The sequence below is a fragment of the Triticum urartu genome, chromosome 3A (genome assembly GCF_056163025.1).
Source record: "Triticum urartu cultivar PI428250 chromosome 3A, HENAU_Tu73, whole genome shotgun sequence".
Taxonomy (NCBI): Eukaryota; Viridiplantae; Streptophyta; class Magnoliopsida; order Poales; family Poaceae; genus Triticum; species Triticum urartu.
This window is the reverse complement of record NC_141875.1, coordinates 728,926,886-728,946,981: the sequence shown is the minus strand read 5'-3', so window position 1 is coordinate 728,946,981 and position 20,096 is coordinate 728,926,886. Positions and strand designations below refer to the sequence as shown.

Genomic DNA, 20,096 nt, shown 5'->3' with positions numbered 1-20,096 from the left:
GAGCACATCATCTCGAAGTTCATATTAGAGACGAACAATGAGGACGGCACGAGAAGCCTCAATGACAATTGTGCTGAATAGATCGGTCCATGAGCCACTCATCGAAAGAGGTGAAAGACGATCTAAGTTCCATTCATGAAGGAATATGAAAGTGGCCCGGGCGTGGCTTTTGACAACAAGTGCTGGTGCATATCTCGATGAAAAAATGTTGTGTTAATAAACTTTGCAAAACATGGTTGTATGTGGCCTGACTGCATTTCGAAAACACTGTAATATCAAAATAAGGAAAACCCCTTCTACTAGTTGTGTGTGAATGAACACGAAAAATTCCCTTCGATGCCGACATAGGAAAAAAGAAAAAAAAAAAGCCGAAAAAAAGACATAGGCGAAACACGAAAGAAGCCTCATATTAGGGAACAAAAAAGAAAAAAAGAACCGACATTAGTGGTAAGCGTATAACTAATAAACCGACAAAGGACAGGGGGCTTCCCGCAAAACGTAACCCCCGCCCCGCCCCGCCCCTCCTCTTCCCCCTCTTCGCCGCCGCCCCCGCTCCGGTTCGCCTCCGCCACCGCCACCGCCACCCCGCAGGTAACGGCGGCTCCCGACTCTTCTTCCCCGCGCCCCGAAAACGTCGATTAATTATCCAGCACTTCTCGATCTGTGACCCGCCGCCCCGCGAGTAGCCGCTGAAATCTAGGGTTCCTCCTCCCCCCTCCCCCCTCCCCGCGCGGGTAGTCTAGCTGTTCCGGACGAGGGGGCTGCCACAGTTCGTCCAGTCGCCCCGGGCTCTTGCTGTACGGGTCTCTAAGAGAGACTTAGGGTTGCTGCTGATTTGGTTTGTTTCCGCTCGCAGGTCGCCGGCTTCGCTTCGCGTCGATGGCGGAAGAAGCAGCTGCCAATGTAAGCATCCCGCGCTTGCAATTTCCCCATACTTTTATCTTTGGGTGTATGGATGTCTTAACTAGTGACTGACATGGTTCTGTTTACGGCGGCAGGCGAAGAAGGAGGAGGAGGAGTTCAGCACCGGGCCCCTGTCCCTGCTCCTGATGAGCGTCAAGAACAATACTCAGGTGAGCCGAGCCGAGTTCTTGCTTGTATCGTCACCCCAGCTTTGCCAAGAGCTGGGGTTTCCTTTTTTCTGCACATGTTTGTCTGCACCTGCTTGAATTGAACACTCTCTGGTGTCCTAGTTGTTTGATATTGTGCCTGAAAATCCAATCGCCTATTTGCTTGTGATGAATCCTGCTGTGCAAGTCAACATTGGTTTAGTCAATTTGTTTGCTAATAGCGCTGCCCTCGCAGTGCTGTCAAGTTAATTGCCCTGGTGCGTAATATGCGAGTAATCAATTTAGTTCCTGTGCAGCGTATAGTCCTAGTGTTATTACGGCATATAATAGGTCCTTTTATTAATACCTGAAACAAATGCAGCTCTGTAATCTGAAAGTTAATTCCATTCAGTTTGGGTGAATCATATTTTCTGTAACCTGAAACTTAGCACAACTCTGTACGTATTGTTGCAGATGAACTGTAGTTTCTTGATTTGCCTTCGGCAATAATGATGTGCTCTTTGCCCTGCAAAATTATAAATTGCCCCGGTGCGTAATGTGCGAGTAATCAACATTGTTTCTGTGAAGCATGTTTCTCTGCAGCATTTGTCCTAGTGCTATTGATGCTATACGATACACACTTTTTATGAAGTGAAACAAATGCAACTGTTTAACCTGAAAGCTCTCTTTTGTGCAATGTTGGTTGTATGATCCTGCTCTCCAAGTGAGCTGTGGCTTTCTTGAATTGTGTTTGCTAATAGTTCCTGTGCAGCATCTGTCCTAGTGTTCTCATTGCGTATCATAGGCCCTTTTATTAACTGAAAGAAATGCAACTCCATTACCTGAAAATTATCTTTTATCAAAGTTCTTCTCTTGTCTGAAATTTGAAGGTGATGCAATGGTCCTGACTTGATAATATTGTGTTGTATTATGACAAGTGCAATTCTGTGTTGGTCATATTGCTGCGTGCTTCATGCATGTACCACCGCTATGGTATTATATGGTTACTAAATTGAAAATGTCTGGAATTAAAATTGTTGTTGTCGGTTGTGTTGTCATATACTAAAGTAGGTTGGTCTGTGTAGTAGCTAATGTAGAATTGGCTGCAAGATTAGTGACTGACTGTTTAATGAAGCCTCAATGTTTGAAATGTGTAGCCAGTTATGAACCCTTGGGTGAGCCCAATGCACACCATGAACCTTGATGGAGTCAAATAAAAAAGGTGCTATTAGCTGATCCGCTTGATAGCTGCTACAAGTCTTATTGTGTATATGTCTGCGTGCTTGATGTGATTCTCTACTTCTGTAGGCAAGCTGTTTTACGTAAATGTTTCATGTGTGTAACCTTACACCTTTGCTTGCCGCAAACACGCATGTATAATAAATAATGAAGAAGTAGATCTCTAGGTGACTGCTTGTCTGCACTTGCACTGACTACAGACGATGTTTCCCACATTAGCCGTTGTACTGACATTGTATGCTCTCTTCTGCCTCAGGTGCTTATCAACTGCCGGAACAACAAGAAGCTTCTTGGTCGTGTGAGGGCATTTGACCGTCATTGCAACATGGTTCTTGAGAATGTTCGGGAGATGTGGACTGAGGTATGTGCCCATTACCCCAACTTCCGCGCTGCTTCCTTATCTTCGAGCTTATTGCTGTGACTGTTCACTAACATCCACTGCTCTGGTTACAGGTTCCAAAGACTGGCAAAGGCAAGAAGAAGGCCCTTCCAGTGAACAAGGACAGGTTCATCAGCAAGATGTTCCTCCGCGGCGACTCGGTCATCATTGTTCTAAGGAACCCGAAATGAGTTAGACGACGACGACACCTTGTACGCCCGGAAGAGTCTTTGCTGTGTAGTCGCTGTTAAGTTTGTAATACTGAATACTCTAAAACAGCGAGTGTTTAAGAGATGATATCAAGCAGAGATTTAGCAGTATCGATTACTGGTTCAGTGTTGTAGTTTGGGATGTTCTGAGTTTTGCCTGTCCTGTATCTAAATTGCACTCGTAGTTTCTACTCGGATCATCAATATATCGGCAGGAGACAATTTATGTTTGTGAAATGTTTGATTTGCTGTTGATTCCGAGTTCATCGAAATTTGTAATTGCCCACCTTGAAATTAGTGATTGTCCATCTTAACTTGCACCGTCGGTTTCTATTAGGATCATCTATATATCAGCCGAATACAGTTTTAAAATATCAAATATGTTCAATTTGCCATTGGTTTTGAGTTTGTGAATTTGTAAATTTTTGCCCACCTCTGTACAGGGCTTTGTCGTTTGTTCATCGTTTTTGTCACTTTACATGGATTAATATTTTATATTTAGCGAGAGAACTAAAAGAAATGTGGTCTAGAAAACAAAAACACAGATAACAGGATTAGTACCTTACTGGTTTTCATTAGGCATAACGGGGTCCATAGCTCAGTGGTAGAGCAATTGACTGCAGATCAATAGGTCACCGGTTCGAACCCGGTTGGGCCCTCCCATGGTTGCTTTTTTTTTTCCTTTTTTGCCTCAGCCATATGCAATACTTGTGTCGTTATTACGTCTTCAGTTTTACAGTTTTTATTCCATATTCCCATGGATTCTAAAAAGATTTAACTCGGGGAATGAGCAGCAATCTCTCAGCTATGGTGGGACGCCTATATAAAAGCAAAACAGAAACACAAGGCTCTTTACGTTTCTTCATGTTGTCACCTCTGTTGCCCATCATTGGGTTTGTACAAACTCTTTTTCTATCAATGCACAGAAACACAAGGCTCTTTACGTTTCTCATGGAAAAAAAGTGTCTCTCTTCTAGCCTGACAAAAAGTGTCTCTCTTCCAGCCTGACAAAAATCACAGTGCCAGCAAAACTCGCACACTACACATTCTCTTACATAATTTCATTCTATTCGTATCGATGAATAGTTGGATATCTAAGACCAGTTCAAATTACATCTTCTTTAAGGACAAAATTCAAGTTTCCATCTCTCTGCCTCATCTCTGGTGCCCCTAGGGCCATGGAAGAGCAGTGGGCCCTTGGTTCTTGCTAGCGGGAGGTATGTTGCTTTGTTTTTGGGTGTTTTTATGAGTTTGTTCAGGGTTAGTGACCTGCTCATGAAGACAGTCGGTGGCGGGGCTCACTGACCGGTGGAATTAATAAGGTTCTCCCCGACAAGCCTACGTTCTGGAGATGTGTCTAGCGTAGTCGAAGGGAGTCTGAAGGTGTGTCTTCTGCAGATCTTTTTGATCCAATTTTCTGTTCGTATGTCTATAGGTTGGGTCCTTTTGATCTATACTTCCCTTCATCGGTGAAGGTGGTTATTCTTGTGCATTGGTCCTGCAAGGCCTTAGCACGGCGAATTTTACTACAATAAGTTTGGCCCGACTTCGATGAGGGGGGGAAGGTGACGGCGGCACGCCTTCGTCTCGCTCCAGTGCTTGTAGTCATTACTAGGTGGTATACAGGCATGGGTGTAATTTTTGTTATTTTTGTATTCTTTGCACTATCATGGCATGATGAATCGATTGAAGTTTCCTTGCAAAAAATAAATAAATAAAATTTCCATATGTCTGACTTTTTTTGAAAGAAGTATACAAATCACCCTCAAATATACTCTTTGGGATACATACCCCCCTAAACTCAAAACCGGGATAAATAACACCCTGAAATTACTCAAACCAGGTTAATAACCCCCTTGAGCGGTTTATATGTAATCTGGAGCAGTTTATGTGCGCCCATGATTCTGATTAGGCACTGACTAGGCAGAGAACGCTGAGTAGGCTAGTGTGGGTCTGCACCAGGATCGCAACCCGCAACAAACCCCAATCTCCATCTGGTCTCCGCCTTTCTTTCCTTTCTTGGCCGCCGCCGCCCGCCATGGTGCACTGCAAGCAGCCGCGCACGAGGCCCGGCGTCCTCGGGAATGGGGGCCGCACGCGCGCCGGGGGCGGGGCCGAGGCCATGGCGGCGAGGGCGCCCGCATCGTCGGACCCCGGCTACACGAGGCCGACCAGCAGCTCCGGCGCCAGGGCCGGCCGGGAGGCTGCTGCGGCGACCTCCACTCACGCCGCGCAGCCGATGGTGGCCAAGGCGGTGCTCGTTGGGAGCACGCCGTGCGCCTCCACGCAGAAGAGCGGCGGCGCGAGGAGGGGCTGCGAGGGGCACCGCGCATGCCGGTACGCCTACTGCTCCTTCAAGGGCCACGCGCCCCGCGGCGCCGCCCCCAGCTACCTGGCGTCCCGGAGGCGCCTCATCAAGACGGAGCAGAGCATGAAGCACAGGGGCGTCTCTCGTAGTGTACATTAAATTGTAGTACGGGATGTGCCTTTGCTCGTCCCTTTGATTCAATCCTTCTTCTCCTCGAAAGCTACAACTAGAAAATATATTCTTCTTTGCCGGTGCGAACCCTTCTTTTGAATAACAACCATTGGCAAGACCAGCGAAATCCGAATACTAATCCGAGGAAAGCCCATCCCTACTTCCCTTTGCTGTTGTTCCTCGAAATCCTCTACTAGTCATTGGTTTCAAAGCAAAGGTATCCGGTATAGGGGGTCGTGGGCAGGTTAGTGTTTCATTTCGATAGGTGATAGTGGTATACCCAAACCATATGGTATAGGTCTTGGAAAGGAAAGTAAATCAAGTCCATCTTACAGGATTTCTTCACTTGCTTGGGCTTAAGCGGTACCAGTACCCGGAGAATAGTTCAATTCTCTTTCTCCACATGACACCCTTGTGTTGTCAAACTAATGAATCCCTCTCCGCCCCTGCACCGACAAAGCAATAAGCACTAGGGTATCCACCCACCCGCCAGTTCGAATAGCCGGTTTCCTCCCCTTCCGCTCAAGCTAAAGGTTCTGGGCTACGGCTTCCGGTTCCGTATTCCGATTCGTCTTCGGATAGCATTAGAAAATCCCTTTCATGCCTTGCCAATACAACTATTATTTTTCTTAGCCGAGGAGCCTTTGGAAGTACCGTTGTTGGATCGGATTGAGCCATTATAGGATCGGATAAAGATTCACTCTTTGCCAATGCCTGCTTCCTTGGTTTCCTACTTTCTGCATCGAAAGTGACTTTTTGCTCAGTACCGAGAACCACTTCTTCTCCTTTTCGAGGCGTAGATCGCCCGTCATCTGATTTGCTTCGTCAAAGCGGATAGCATTATGGAATTGATTATATTCGTAGAAAAAGCACCCCTATTTAATAAGTCCTCGGAAATGATCTCATCCAGTACTTCTCTCAGCCTATTTGCCAAGACTTTGGAGCATAGCTTGTAAATGACATTGCACAAAGATATCGGCCTATACTGTGATATTTCTTGGGGGTTCTACTGTCAGCAAGTGCACTATTATTTACTTCACCGCGTACTTAAAGAATTGTTGGTAGCAAAGAACAGCACCTGATAGAAAGGATGCTAACCAAGCCTCTTCTGTTTAAGCAAGGCTAAGCCAGAATAAGGGGTACAGTAGGCTGGTGACCCTGACGATAGCACTAAGACTGCCTCGGGAATCTCCTCAATCGTTGAAGAGTGCCTCGGGAATTGAATAAAAGCACTGATATCCATATAATCCTACAATTATGCTCTATTCTCTTGAAGAGAAGACACTTGAACTTCGTCATGTGCTATTGATCCTTTTGAACCTAAATTCACATTGGCATTCTAATCTTTGATTATTTCTTAATAAATTCGACCCGGAAGGCTTTTTAGCTGAACATAAGGAGTGGTGTGCGGACCCACAGGCAGTTACCAATATATCATTAGATTAGTTAATTCCCACGCGCCAAACAGGCGTCACCACACTGCCTCCCAAAGGCTTCTTTTAGGCTTCCCCGCCACATCACACGCTTGCTTGCTTTTGCTAATCCGATCCAGAAAAAACGAACATTCTCCCACGTGCTTCGGGCCTTGCAATAGCAGTAGATGCTACAGACGTGGTGTCATTATCAGCGATTCCTCAATCGATCAGAAGAAAGGGAATATAACCTGCCCCTCATTGTCCTTCAATCATGGTGCAATGAATATCGTAGATAGAGTGATTTCGATCTCATATAGCTAGCTTTCCTTTCAAAGTGAAACGATTTTCCTTTTACGTTGAGATATTTGAATTGGATTTTATTTCACCACTACTATCGTAACGCACAGAAAACACTGACGTTTCCGCTCGCTTTCAACCACTGCCACTTTACCTGAGCACTGTGACGCAGTCGGTCAAGTATTGAGTTTCTGCTAGTATATCAAGGACTTATGAGAACTGAAAAGAAAAAAACAAAAAAAGGAATTCTCATAGTTCATTGAATTAAGGGAGGGCCATTCGTGGGGGGTTCGTGGAAGAGTTGGGTTCGATTCCCTTTATACGCGATGTGGCGAAAAAGACTGATTCAACGAAATATGCCATGCCAGCATTAAGATTTAAAACGTGTCGTCTACTTCCAGGAAATGTTCGGAACAGAGAACTTTCTCTAATCCAACGCCGTATTCTCCGAAGATTGAGGAACAAGAGGAGATCCATTAAAAGAAATCTTTCTCGGAGAGAAAATCTAAACAGTAACATCAAATCACAAACTACACGAAAGTTGTCTCTTTATTATGGGGATTTACCCATAAGGGAGATGCACAGAGGAAGAGAACGAACTTTATATATCCCTTTTTTACTCAATCAAGAAACAAGATCGGTAGTGATTCCGGTTCGTCTCCATTTTAGTGACACTCTTCCTCAAGCAAGGCAGCCGATAAGTCATCGAAGGGTTTGTTTGAATAATGGACTGGTAACCATTACTCATTTGAAAGTTTCCCACGGTGATCTAATATCTTTTAAAGAAAATGACGCGAGAACCCGCGGTTTTGAAATAAGGAGATCTTTCTATATCGACATATCAGTTGGAAAAATCATAGGCAAATTCCTATCGGCCATATCAGTTGAAAAAAGAAGAGGCAAATTCCTACCGGCCAGAATCTGGAGAAGAACAAAAAAAGAATGGTTCCGCTTACTCACAACTCAGAGGGGATGCCGCTTACTACTCAAATCCAAGGAATTGCAAAAGTTGCGTTCTTATATGCAAGAAGAAGACTTTGAAAGAACAAAGAAGTTTGGATCCACAAAAGTATGCTTAGGCAGTTCCTTCGCTGAGCACAACAGAATGAAGAGGAATTTGTTTCATTTCAAATACTTCTTCTTATTGAAAAGAGGGAAGGAGAAAAACCAAAATCTTCCTACTCGAACAATAAGTCCTTTTGTAGAAAAGTCTTCTTTATATAGTAATTCGACCTATTGCTCCGGATCCCCGTTTACTAGGAAGATAAGAATCAAAAGGATCGAACTACCTACTCATTATTCGGAGGTGAATCATAGAACACTAAAAGCTGTGGTATCTTATGGACCTAACATAGGTCACATCCCTCACGACATAAGATTGAAAGATCCAAACCTTCCTCTTCGGAGCGGAAACGGACGTGGCCAAAACATATAAAAAAAGATCGGCCTAGTCGCTCATAGGGACATATCTATCCGGATAGAGGATAGTCTAGATCAATTTTGAGAAAAATCTCTCTCTATATAGATAGGTATCTCTGTGGATAGAGATAAAGATAGGGATCCCTATAAATCGAAATATATGGAAAAAGTGCACTTTTTGACTACTACTACTATTTCTTAGACTTTTTCAAGGAAACATCGTTTTTTCGATTTTGACTGAATTGGTCGGAGCGTAGACGAGCAAGCAGAGCCCAGGAAAGAGGTCAGATCGTCATAGAGCAGTCGACTATAAGTATAAGACTGCTGGCCTGAGAGAAGGCAGTCTCTCTCGGGAAACATGGCCCAATTTCTCTTCTTTCTTTTCACACGGGCAACAATTGGGAATAAAACAGACCATGGACATGAGTTTAAAATGTAAAAAAGGGAAGATTGCATTCTCCACTTTCTTATCTCGAAAATGCGTAATATAGTGATGTCATGTGTCTGTTTCTCTGAAAAGGTGGGTCGGCCCTTAGGGCAAACAGTAGTGCCAGGTTCCATTGTGGAACGGTCGTTTGCCGGTGACCTTTGTCCGCTGTAGTACGAGTGACTGGCGCATCGCATCCAATCTCTCATGTCAATGAGTCAGTTAGAAAACAGCTCCAAATGAATCAGTGATTTCCCCTTTATTTCCCTCGGAACCAAGGGGAACAAGACGAGATTCCGTGTTCACTTATCGATTCCAAAATGAATCGAATTCGTGAACTTTATAACGATATTACTCCTCTTCCTTACGGCTCCCCTATGCCTAGTGATTTCTCGTGCTCGATTCATCCCATTCTAGTATATCTACTCGGCTATCCTTAGAAAAGTCAAAAGATAAGGAGCTCAACCTGTGGAAATCCTACTACCATCGGCTGTCACATTCGTTCCCACTTACCGCAGGGATGGATCAAGTAACTGGTGATTCTTTTCAAGGTCAGATGCTTTTTGGGCTTATTTTCTAAAAAATCTTCATTTTGATCGAAAAAACCCGGGGTTAGGCGAATGCGCGGGTACTCTTGATCTGGCTACTCCATGTAAATTTCCTCATCCAACTCCCCATTAAGGAAAGCCGTCTGCCCATCTGATGAACGAGAAGACCGTGCGAGGCAGCCCGTGATAGTAGTACTCGAATGGTGGTAAATCTAGCCACAGGTGAGTAAGTATCAAAGAAATGCCTACTTTTGCTGCTATGCGGATGGAGGACTTTTGGGCCTGGCATTACGAGAAATCGGGACAGTTCTCTGTCCGTTCTGCTTACCGGATGTTGATAAAAACGAAGCAGCGACGGGGTACCCGTGGATCCACTATGCAATAGACCACTCAGGTAGTGTTGCCATAGGCGACACGCAGAGCCCGCACTGTCAGATGGGAGAGCGCCAACGGCCTTTGGACGATGTCAGGAACGGGGGACCTTGAAGGATCAGGAAGAGAAACATCTGAGCCACCGTCAGACTCATCACCGTCGGAGCCAGCGTTGTCAGGCGCCTGAATAGCATGGGATCAGTCCATCATCGCCCGCAGCTTCACTTCACTTCAGTTCAGCTCAGCATACTAGGGAGACCACGGGGAATGTGAGAGTACTGACATATGACCCAATCGCGACAAAGCCTTGTGCTGCAACAACTGTGGCTAGGGATAAGAGTTCCTCGGCTGCAACTTCCAATAACTAAGCTCGCGTAAAAGTATTAGTTAGTGGGTCTTGGTTGAATAGTGGATCTTGGTTGAGAAACTCATAGATAGAGATTGATCTGTTTGCTCTCCGCTTAGTGGTTTCTTACTCGGTCTCCTCATCTGAATAGATGGTCGCACGCTTCAACTAGAATCCAAACCATAGTAGAACGGGGGCTCAAAAGGAAACTTCAGAGCTGGAATATATAATCTCCAGTAGTACACTTAGCCCTTCGGCCTTATTTCAACTTGAACATGAATTTGCAGCACATTTTGGCGTTATTATATTAACATAAGCATTGAACACTGACGGCTAGCCCATACATGCAAACACAAGAAATCAAACCAAACAAAGACACACAGCATAGGAGTAGATCGGAATCAAACTAAGACAAAGAACACCTGACATGAAAACAAATGTCTCCAGACACTTATTGAATTTAAACCAACCTTAGAAAACTAAAAAGAGTCTACGGACTCTTCTATTCTAGCGAGATGCTAGACGAATAAAGAGCACTTGCTGCTCCACCCGCAGCGCTTCCTGCCTCTCCTCCAAACCCTCTATGCGCTCTCTGGTAGCGCGAATGCGCGCTTCTTTCTTTGCAGGATCCATTGTTCTAACACTTCTCAACTGGTTGTTTAGCACTCTACGGTGCCCTTCAATCTCATTTTTCAGTTGCTCCGTTTCGGTAGCAATTGCAGAAAGCCTGTTTGCGGTTGCAGCATCCATAGCAATGCGTGCTAGTACTCAATTTCTTTGTGATGAAGTGAAGATATCTATATACCATTTATAGAGTGGTAGAGTAATATCGCCATGCAGTACGAATTGCATGGCTGCATGCAGCCTTTATGAACAAACAAACTTTGCAGAGCCGTTTCACCTAATCGATTCCGTCGGCGGATCATCCACGTCACGAATTGAATGGCAGGCACAATTCTTACTAGTTCTCCGCCCTACTTTTTTCAGTTGAAGACTATCAGGCCTGGAAATGGAAACTTTGGACTCGGGAGACGGTTTGATGTCTCGTACATAGCCAGCCCAGGGCGCTGCCCATAAGGGTCACTGTATGTAGGTTTTCAGCTCTAAGGTCCCCACTCATCACAATCGTTGGCCCTCATCCCGCATTGGAGCATAGCATTAGTATCTTTCGGTGTATCAACAACATAGGCACCTGATCTATTTGAACTTTAAACCACAAGGGAAGTTTTCACATAAGCTGCCGGATTCCCTTTCACTTAAAGCCATTCCAACAATCTATTCGTCGTAAGCCCTTCTAGCAGCAATCCAAACGTCCCTCCATCTGCATCTCCCTAACAGTCTCTGCACGTGGATCTCTTCTACTAGTGATTCAATTGGGGCCAATCCTGCCGCATCCACTTCCTTCTATCAATTAGTGGAATCCCCAAAAGCGGAAGAAGTTCTTTGCGCTAAATACCTTCTTTGCAAGCCGTGGTCCCACAACGGACCGAAATGGCCATCAAAAAGCAGATTCATTTTATGATAGAAAAAGAATCTGCTTTCTTCTGGCACATGTATTTCTGAAAGGACTCCATCTTTGGAAAAGCTCGTTTGCACCTTGCATCGAATTAAACCACTCCTTTCACCGCGGATAAAGACTTGGTGGGTGGGGATGAGACACTAAGGTAGGGTTCGGTCTGGATGAAACTATCTTTAACACGAGCTTCTTCCGTGTGCGAAGTACCAACTTATTGGAATTCAGCATTGCATATTCACTACCGAGATCTCTTATAAGTTTTGGGACCAAAATGAATTCTTCCTACAGACGCCGTAAAGGGTGCGGTTTAGCAACCAAGCGTACAATGACCGAAACCAACAGCTCCATCATTTCTGAGAACTTCTCTCTCGCATAGAGGAGATCTTGGCACTACTTTATGTGTTCAATCTAGGGAGCCGCCCTCTTCTTCATATCTTGCTTGATATTGGTTTCATAATGAAAAGAGGAAGGAGTGTCGAAGCGATGTCGCTTCTCTGCTCTCAGCTCTTTGCTCGAGATGATGTGATCTGATCGATCAGTCTAGAATCTGTAACCAATTGGCTAAGTCGCTAAGTCATTGCGGACACTTGCCATCCTCTCATATCGAAAGACGAACAACGACTTCCGGGGTAAAACGGAGGGCTAAAACCTGAGCCTCTTTTTCCATCCCAGGGGGTAGCGATTTCAAGAGTACTTGGTTTAAAACTTCCAGTTTATTCAAGTAGTTTCACTCGATGAAAAATGCATGCAAAATGCATTCTATTGCTGATTCTCTGTCAGGCATTACACCTCTGTCCCAAGCTGTTCGTGTTAAGGTGGCCGATGGCGCTGAGTTAACTTCCTTGTTTCTTCTGCTTGATTTGATCTTTGCAAGTATCTGCTGATACCGCTCCATCACATCAGCCAAGGAGCCCCACATTCCAGAGTGCAATGAATGCAACTCAGAAGCCATTCTTAGCTGTCTATGCCCCATATCTTGGATCCGGGTCTGCGTATGAATAGTATTCGTATCACAGCCGAGCAAGAGGATTGACTTACTCATTTCAAGCGGAAGTGGGGATTGAACCCAGTAGATACCTAGCAGCTAAAAGAGGTCCAAAGCACCGGATATGGCTCAAATAGTCCTTATAGAAATGATCTACGAACTATAACCTTTCGATAAGAAAGATTAGTTACACAAGATATATTATTTTTTCTCACTTCCTCTAGAAACCAAAGGGAGAAGGAGTGGGAGTTGAAAGCGACAGAGATAAAGTACCAACAGCTGCAGTCGTAGGTGGAAGCCTTTCTTTCTTCTTGCACGTATTGAGCTTGGCGCTCCTTGAGATCTCGGAATAGCTCCGAACCAGCGACCTTGAGCGGGTCTCCTCAAAACCACCGTAACTACCCGCTGCGAGCATGGTCCTTGTATGCTAAGGCGGAGATTAATTAATTGCTGCCACAGCAGGCGCCTATCTGTAGACAGATTGGATCGATAAATATAAAAAAAACTTGTCAAGCTTTGCAAGGTCCCCTTCTCAGAACAGCAGCAAGTCAGCACCAGGTCAAATTCTCCAATTACGGTAATATACCATAAACAATCATCCTTTAGGAGCTATATTATCCCTCTAGGGGAGCTAGTATAGTTGGCCATAAGGTCACACCCCTTCTTCATTCCATTTTCTATTTTAGAACTTCGGGTTTCAAAGACTTTTCCCACAATAGAGGCTTTGTTCTTTTTGAGCAGAAAGAATGAATCTAGTATCGACGGAATGGTATCTATCTTCTTAATATTCGTTTTCCAGGGGAATGAGCCAACCCACACAAGAGTGCCTACTAGCTTGTCACGAACGCAGAGGAAAAGAAGTAAGATACCCCCGCCCCCGAGCCGGGACCCATTCTTCTTGTACCGCTAGTGGTCTTGGATGAAGAACCACAAGAGCAACCTGAGGTAGTCGAGGAGGAGCCACAAGAGCAAGATGGAGGTTAAAATGAGACAGGTGGTAATACTTCTTTGGAATTGCCGCTTGCACTACGCAGAGAGACTAGGACTAATGCTGGAAAGCCTCCGGTCCGATATGGCTATGAGCATGACATTGCAAATTGAGTTTCAGACTCTTATGTCTCACCCGCACACAAAGCATTCATTGCATCTCTACAATCAGTGTCTATCCAAAGGATTGGAAGGCTGCAAAGCTGGATCCCCGGTGGAAAGAAAGACGCAATGAAGGAGGAGCTTGGTGCACTTCAGAAGAACAAGACGTGGGATCTTCTTCCACTCCCAGCAGGAAAAAGAGCAGTTGGATGGAAATGGGTGTTCACCGTAAAACAGACTCCAGAGGGTAAGGTGGATAGATAGAAGGCAAGGCTAATTGCAAAAGGTTATAGGAAGACGGGAGATAGACTATGATGAGACCAAAGCACCAGTGGCGAAGATGGACACGGTGAGAACCTTAATCTCATGCGCAGTCAACTTACTTTGGGTGGCCTTTACATCAGCTAGATGTGAAGAATGCTTTTCTTCATGGTGGTTATTTACAAGAAGAGATCCATATGGACATTCCTCCAGGTTTTGGAACAAACAGACTGATGGGAAGGTGTGTAGACTCAAGAAATCTTTGTATGGCTTGAAACAGTCGCCACGGGCGTGGACAGGTTCAGGAGAGTTGTTTGTGGTATGGGCTACTCTCAGTGTAATGGAGATCATACAGTACCGGCATAGACGAATCCATATCACCATTTTGGCGGTGTATGTGGATGATATTGTGATTACTGGAGACGATGTTGAAGAAATCAAATGTTTGAAGGCAAGACTGGGAGAAGCATTTGAGGTAAAGGATCTTGGACCTCTTCGATACTTCCTTCGGATTGAGATTGTTCGGTTGAAGAAGGGGGTAACATTAAGTATAGTGAACAGGTAGCTGATTGTTTTACTAAACGAGTAGGTCCTTGTGAGGGTTTAGCAATTTGTAACAAGATAGGCATGTTAGATATCTTTAGCCGGGGGAGTGTTGAGTATTGGGCTGGGCTGTATAGTGTGTGTTAGGCCCCATGGCCCATGTACCTTGTATGTATAGCAGCACATAGGAGCAATGGAAGAGATTGATGATCACTCATCAAATAATACCCATGAAATGAATCCAGACTCAGTGAGTGGTGAAGACCACTGACCCCAATAGGAATACGGAAGACCTAATTATTGAAGAGAATAGTACAATTAACAACTAAACCTAAAGGGATCCACTTGTCACAGAAGCAGTCTATAACTAATAGGAAGCGCCTATCTCTTACTTGATATCTGATTGATCTTGCAGAGCCGAATTGTTTGAACTTGATCGACCTTAAACGCTAGTTCAATTCCAGGACGACATCATATAATATACGCGAGGCTCAACCAATGATTTTGATTAGACACTTCTCCTTGTTGAATGAGAATGAAGGAAGAGTGCCGAACGACTAAAGCTAACAGCCAGCCCGGATACCTAAACTGAAGAGGATGTCCCACCATAGCAAGATATGATACAGACCAATTAACTGGTAAGCCAACCTTCCCCATTGCTTTTCTTTCAACTAACTAGAAAAAGAAGGGGGCTCTTACGTGACTAGGCCGAGGAAACCTCCACTACTGGCTGAACTGAAACACATCATCCCATCCATTCCATCAAGTAAGTACGGGTCCCCAGTGACATATTAAAGAATGCCAACTTTCTCCCAACCGGTCTGTGAGAAGAAATGCCTAGATACTCGGTATGAGGAGAGCTCGGTAAGCAGGCAAAGAACAGGGTTTGGTAGGCTGAGCCTCTTCATGGGCAGGAAATTGGTCTATACCCACAGTTGCTTTTGTTTTTTCGTATGGCACTCTTAGGGTGATTTGCGAAGTTGTTGTTTCTGACTGTAGCCTGTAAGAAAAGAAGTGTGTCTGCATCGATCGCATCAAGATTAATCTATGTTATTTTTCATAAGCATTTCATTTCACTGGGATGCGGTTGGCCTTAGCTTTAGTAGCAGGGTTGGCGCTTTCTTTTCAATGAGGGAATGGCTGGCGCTATCACCCATGGCACCTTCATCCTCAGCAAGAAGTGAGTAGTTGGCATTTCCGGTTTCCGAACAAATGGATACAAATTGACCTTGTGGATCCGATGATACCACGCCTGGGAGACTTTCAGAAGAATAAGAAGAAGAAGGCGGATTCAATTCTTCAAGTCAAAGTCAAGGGCTACTGGCAGTTTCCTATCAATAACGATCCTTTGGATCTATAATCATTGAAAGAGGTCTCTATATTACAACAATTGAGAGTTGCCTCTTGCTATCACTACCTCGTACCAATCAAGGAGCTCTAAAGCATGCTGAGCTGGCCGGGCGGGATCACTAGCTTCCGGTAATATGTGCTTGTCACTTCACTCGAGCCTTGAGAGAATCCGCCAAAGCCTATATCTACAAAAACGAAAGAGAAAGAAATAAGCAAATCTGAATAAGTTGATAGGAGGGAGTGCGGTGTTCTGTTCAAGATTTCTCTCAAGCCTAAACCTTCAAAGCTAACTAGTAGGCTTTGGATCCATGGCTCTGACCTGGTGGAAGGTACTCTCCAGTAGCAAAAGTGAGTTCTACGAAAAACAATGATTCTGCTTTCCTCCGCAATTTGGCCCATAGTAAGAAAAGGTAAGGTTGCGTAAGATATGGGAACTCGTAACCGACTATCGAACACAACTGAGAGTTCACTACTGGTCAAGTACACCAATTCCGCTCATGTTAAACTTACTGGAAAAAAACTCTAGTAAAATGGTAAGATGAATCAGTCAAAGGCAATTCAATATCCAAATCATCATAATAAGAATAGGGCCTCGATCAGAGCATATACTACCAGATAGAGAGCGAGGCAGATGGAGGGGATTATGGTTCCAATTTGTTGGCAGGTGCTTTCGCTGTAAAAGCAAAGGAACTTTTCAAGAGTTTCGATGAATTGAAAACCGGTTCTGCTTCGCTCTTGCTTCGTGGTCTTGAGCAAGGAACTACTCAGATTCGCACCCTGATGTTTATTGGAAGGAAAAGCCAGAAAGCAAAGAGGTTTGGTTTACGTATGGTGGAAGGTTACATTTTCCAGTCGGAACGACGGAGCTCTAAATAAAAGGTATGAAATCCAATCCCTTATCTTTCTTAAGCATAGGGATGAAAGCCAAGAATGAAGTCGTCTCATCTCGTATGGTAGCCTATTCTTTACCTCTCGTTCCAGGGTTGGATGCAACATTTCTATGTTATAGATAGGTGAGTTGAGCAATACTTGTTTTCGAGGATTTCCACAAGTCCGTCCGAGTTGAGGGGCTAGGGCTTGAATCCGGTCGGTTGTCCGACAGTGCCGTAGTTGAATAAGCATTTCCCTTATTTACTTCTAGAAGGACTCGAAGTGAGACCAGAGAGAGAAGAGTTTTCCCGCAAACCATAGCGACTAGCTAGTCTCAAAACAAAAGAGTTCTTTTTACAGTAGCGGGGTTGGGAAAGTAAGGAAAGTCAAGCCCGATGATTCTGTGGGAAGGGACGGATTTCGAATTCCTTTTTCCTTCCTTTTTACGCCACCTCCTCCCAATCCTTGAAGATATGAAGCAATATTTTATTAAGACTAAGTGAAGGTTGGTATGGCCCAATCCCATCATTTAAATGAGAGTGGATCGAGGGAATGGAATCTAGACTATAGATTGAACTAGAAAAAAAATGCAATCTATTCATTCATTCATCTTATCTTCCATTTTAGAAAGTAGCAAGCAGCGAATAAAACGGCTGCAGCAAGAAGTTTCGCACTCTAACTCAAAATGGATTTCGCGCATTGAAAGTGTCATCCCTTGATTTATTCTAACTGCCCTTCCTTTAAGTTTCAGTATTCGAAACTCTTCCTAGAATTAGATTGTTTATTTAGTATAGAATAGGAGAAGAAGGGCTTCATTGCCCCCAGTATTCCCGCATGTAGCTTTGAAAAGGGCGAGGTGTTGTTCAGGGTTCCCTACCCCATTCAACATTTTGCATTTTGGCGCAGTATAGTATACCCCTTCCTTGGGGTACGGTACCATATCAAATTCACTAGGGCCTCTTTCCTCTCTTTTTGTTGGCAACCCCTGTCAATGTATGTTTGATTTGGGAGGCTACCAATTCTGGAATTTCTTCTCGAGACATCCCCGTCAGTCAACTTCTCTTCGGGATGGGTGGTTGGTCTTTGTGGGAGATAATGTGTCAGCCGTGGTAGAAGTTGCTCCCTGAGTAGGCATGGGCGCCCTCCTAGATGAAGGGATTTTCTCATCTTGAGGTGTCGGGAGGAGTAAAGGAGATTGACTCTTCTCTGTCATTAGCCTTTTTATTGACACTAGCTCTTTATATAGTCAATTTTTTGGAGGAGTATCGTATCGGTAGGCACAGATCATTGGTATTGGATGTATCGTTAGGTTGTGCCGAGTCAAATCAGCGGAGCTTATTTTTTTTCCGTTGCAGAAAAGAGATCCCTTACCCTTTCTTTAGAAAATGATGAATATGAAGTCCGGGAGGCTGCGGGTACTATGGATCCTCTGACTCCCAATCGGGTTACCTTCCTGGGTCTCGCCGGTGTTGCCTGTAGGTCGTGATGTGCCTCGAGATGGCCGTCTCCTGTCCCCTTGCTCGTGGGGAATCCGCTCCTGGGGCGTCGCTCTGCTGCGTCTGGCCCGTCCTCTAGGCACCTTTGGAGGGCGGGGAGTGTGACAACGTACACGCTTCCCTTTACTCCATAGGGCCTTTTCCTCAGTTGCAGGGTTTGGTGGCCCGAAATTGACTTGGCTTCGCCAAAAGGCCTCATCTCCAAAGCCCGGCTCGCGAGGCGTCCCTCTCGCTGTAGGGCGGAGCCCCCTCGCCTCGCTCTTGTGACATGCTATGTTTCCCTTCTTCCATTCTCAAGTCAAGGGTGAGTCCCATGCGTCAGTTTGTGGATCACGGTCTCACACACTAATCCCTACAGGTGCCCATAGTAGGCCGGCTGCCCTACCTAAACCAATCATCATATCGGTCCCTAGGCCCCATTGCTGGAAAGGCTCGGCTTCAAAACCGTACGTGGAGCTTCCGCCTCATACGGCTCCTCTAGGGATGGGGGTAGGCCCAGCCCAGGCTTGTGCGGTTAAGGTTGTTGTACACGACCTCAGTTGAGCATTCAGTTAGAGGCGGCGATCGCAGGTTCGCCGGAGGAGAGGGTGTTGCGAGCAAGATTGCACAAACAAAGCCCTCCTGCCCGCAGCCCTATTCTAGAAATTAGGGTGGCTATGTTACTTATAACCGCAGAACGAGCAATGAATCCCCAATGACAAACGAACAAGGGGCGGGGCATTTTCGGGGAGTAGCCCCCTTCAGAAGAAACTTCCTGGCACATACATTAAGGGAGCCATCGAAAGGTGACTGAAACACCTGAAACGGGGACTACCCGAGCTAATGATAGAGGCAAGAACACTTTCCGGCCAAGTCCCATTAATTGATCATAACGATATCGTGGAAATGCTGCACGGACCCATATATATAGAAACAGAAAAAGAAGAACCTTGATACTAAACCAGATCAAACAAGGGATCTTCTTGGAAATGGGAAGATCTAGGATAGGCAGCCAACCTCCTGGAAAGAGCGATGTGCATAGACCGGGTGAGTAGGGATGCAGCTCCGTGGACCGCTCGTCGGGCCTGATAGGTGGTGGTATCACACCCTTCTCAAAGGAACCGTACGTGAGACTCTCGCCTCATACGGCTCCGTCCTGGAATCTGGACCCCCCTTTTCCTTTGACCAACAGGTCCTCGAACCCATGGGGGTTACGAATCATTCATTCATTGATTGATTCAAGGTAGCTTTAGCCATTGTGGGTAGAAGCTAGTCGCCAGAAGCGAAGCAGCGATCTTCCGGGCCGGAAAGGTTCTATTTTTCTGACACGTAAGCTACCGCAAAATGAATGAAGGAAAAAGGCCTCAGGATTAGAAAGACTAAAGAGGCATGGAGGGCCGACTACAAGACTACGACTACAATACAAGCCATGAGCGATAGCGAAGCCTTCAGCCTTTTTTTTTCGAAAGCCCCACAACTAGCTATCTTATAGCAGATAAGGCAAGCCTACTCAACTAATCTCATGTAAACGCCTGTTCGCTAAAATCCAAATAGAAAAAGACAACTACTTATTAAACATGTAGTTGAGTGCTCCGTCATTGTTCGGATCTTGACCGAGTCCGAGCTTCCCAAGCTCTATGCTGTTTGGGAACTCAGCAAGGTTCTTACCACCTTCTTGATTGACTATATTTGAGTCTTTGGGGTACTTTAGGATTATATTCCGCGCCGAAGATTTGTGCTTGTGGGCTAGGGTGAATATAGCGGACCAGCGGATCTGGTAGTTGACAATCGTTCGGACTTGGTAAAGGTTGTCGCAGCACCTGTAGTA

At 45.1% G+C, this 20,096-nt stretch overlaps 2 protein-coding genes and 1 non-coding gene across 3 annotated transcripts in view; 2 read left to right on the top strand and 1 right to left on the bottom strand.

Moving 5' to 3' along the window:
* The first annotated feature begins 484 nt into the window (after nt 1-484).
* On the top strand, nt 485-3,113 carry LOC125546280 (uncharacterized). Its single transcript, XM_048710494.2, has 5 exons — nt 485-591; nt 857-903; nt 999-1,073; nt 2,545-2,649; nt 2,742-3,113. Exons 2-5 carry the CDS (start codon nt 880-882, stop codon nt 2,856-2,858), a joined length of 321 nt encoding a protein of 106 aa, XP_048566451.1. The 5' UTR covers nt 485-591; nt 857-879; the 3' UTR covers nt 2,859-3,113.
* A 350-nt stretch (nt 3,114-3,463) lies between these two features.
* TRNAC-GCA (transfer RNA cysteine (anticodon GCA)) lies at nt 3,464-3,535 on the top strand. The gene has a single exon. It is a non-coding gene; the product is annotated as a tRNA-Cys (tRNA).
* A 16,185-nt stretch (nt 3,536-19,720) lies between these two features.
* LOC147982305 (uncharacterized) overlaps nt 19,721-20,096 on the bottom strand; it is an 838-nt gene continuing 462 nt past the window's right edge. The window contains exon 1 of the mRNA XM_087514330.1: nt 19,721-20,096. This exon is cut by the window's right edge and continues 462 nt beyond it. Within this exon, the coding sequence (XP_087370456.1) occupies nt 19,833-20,096 (264 nt within the window). The 3' untranslated portion in view covers nt 19,721-19,832.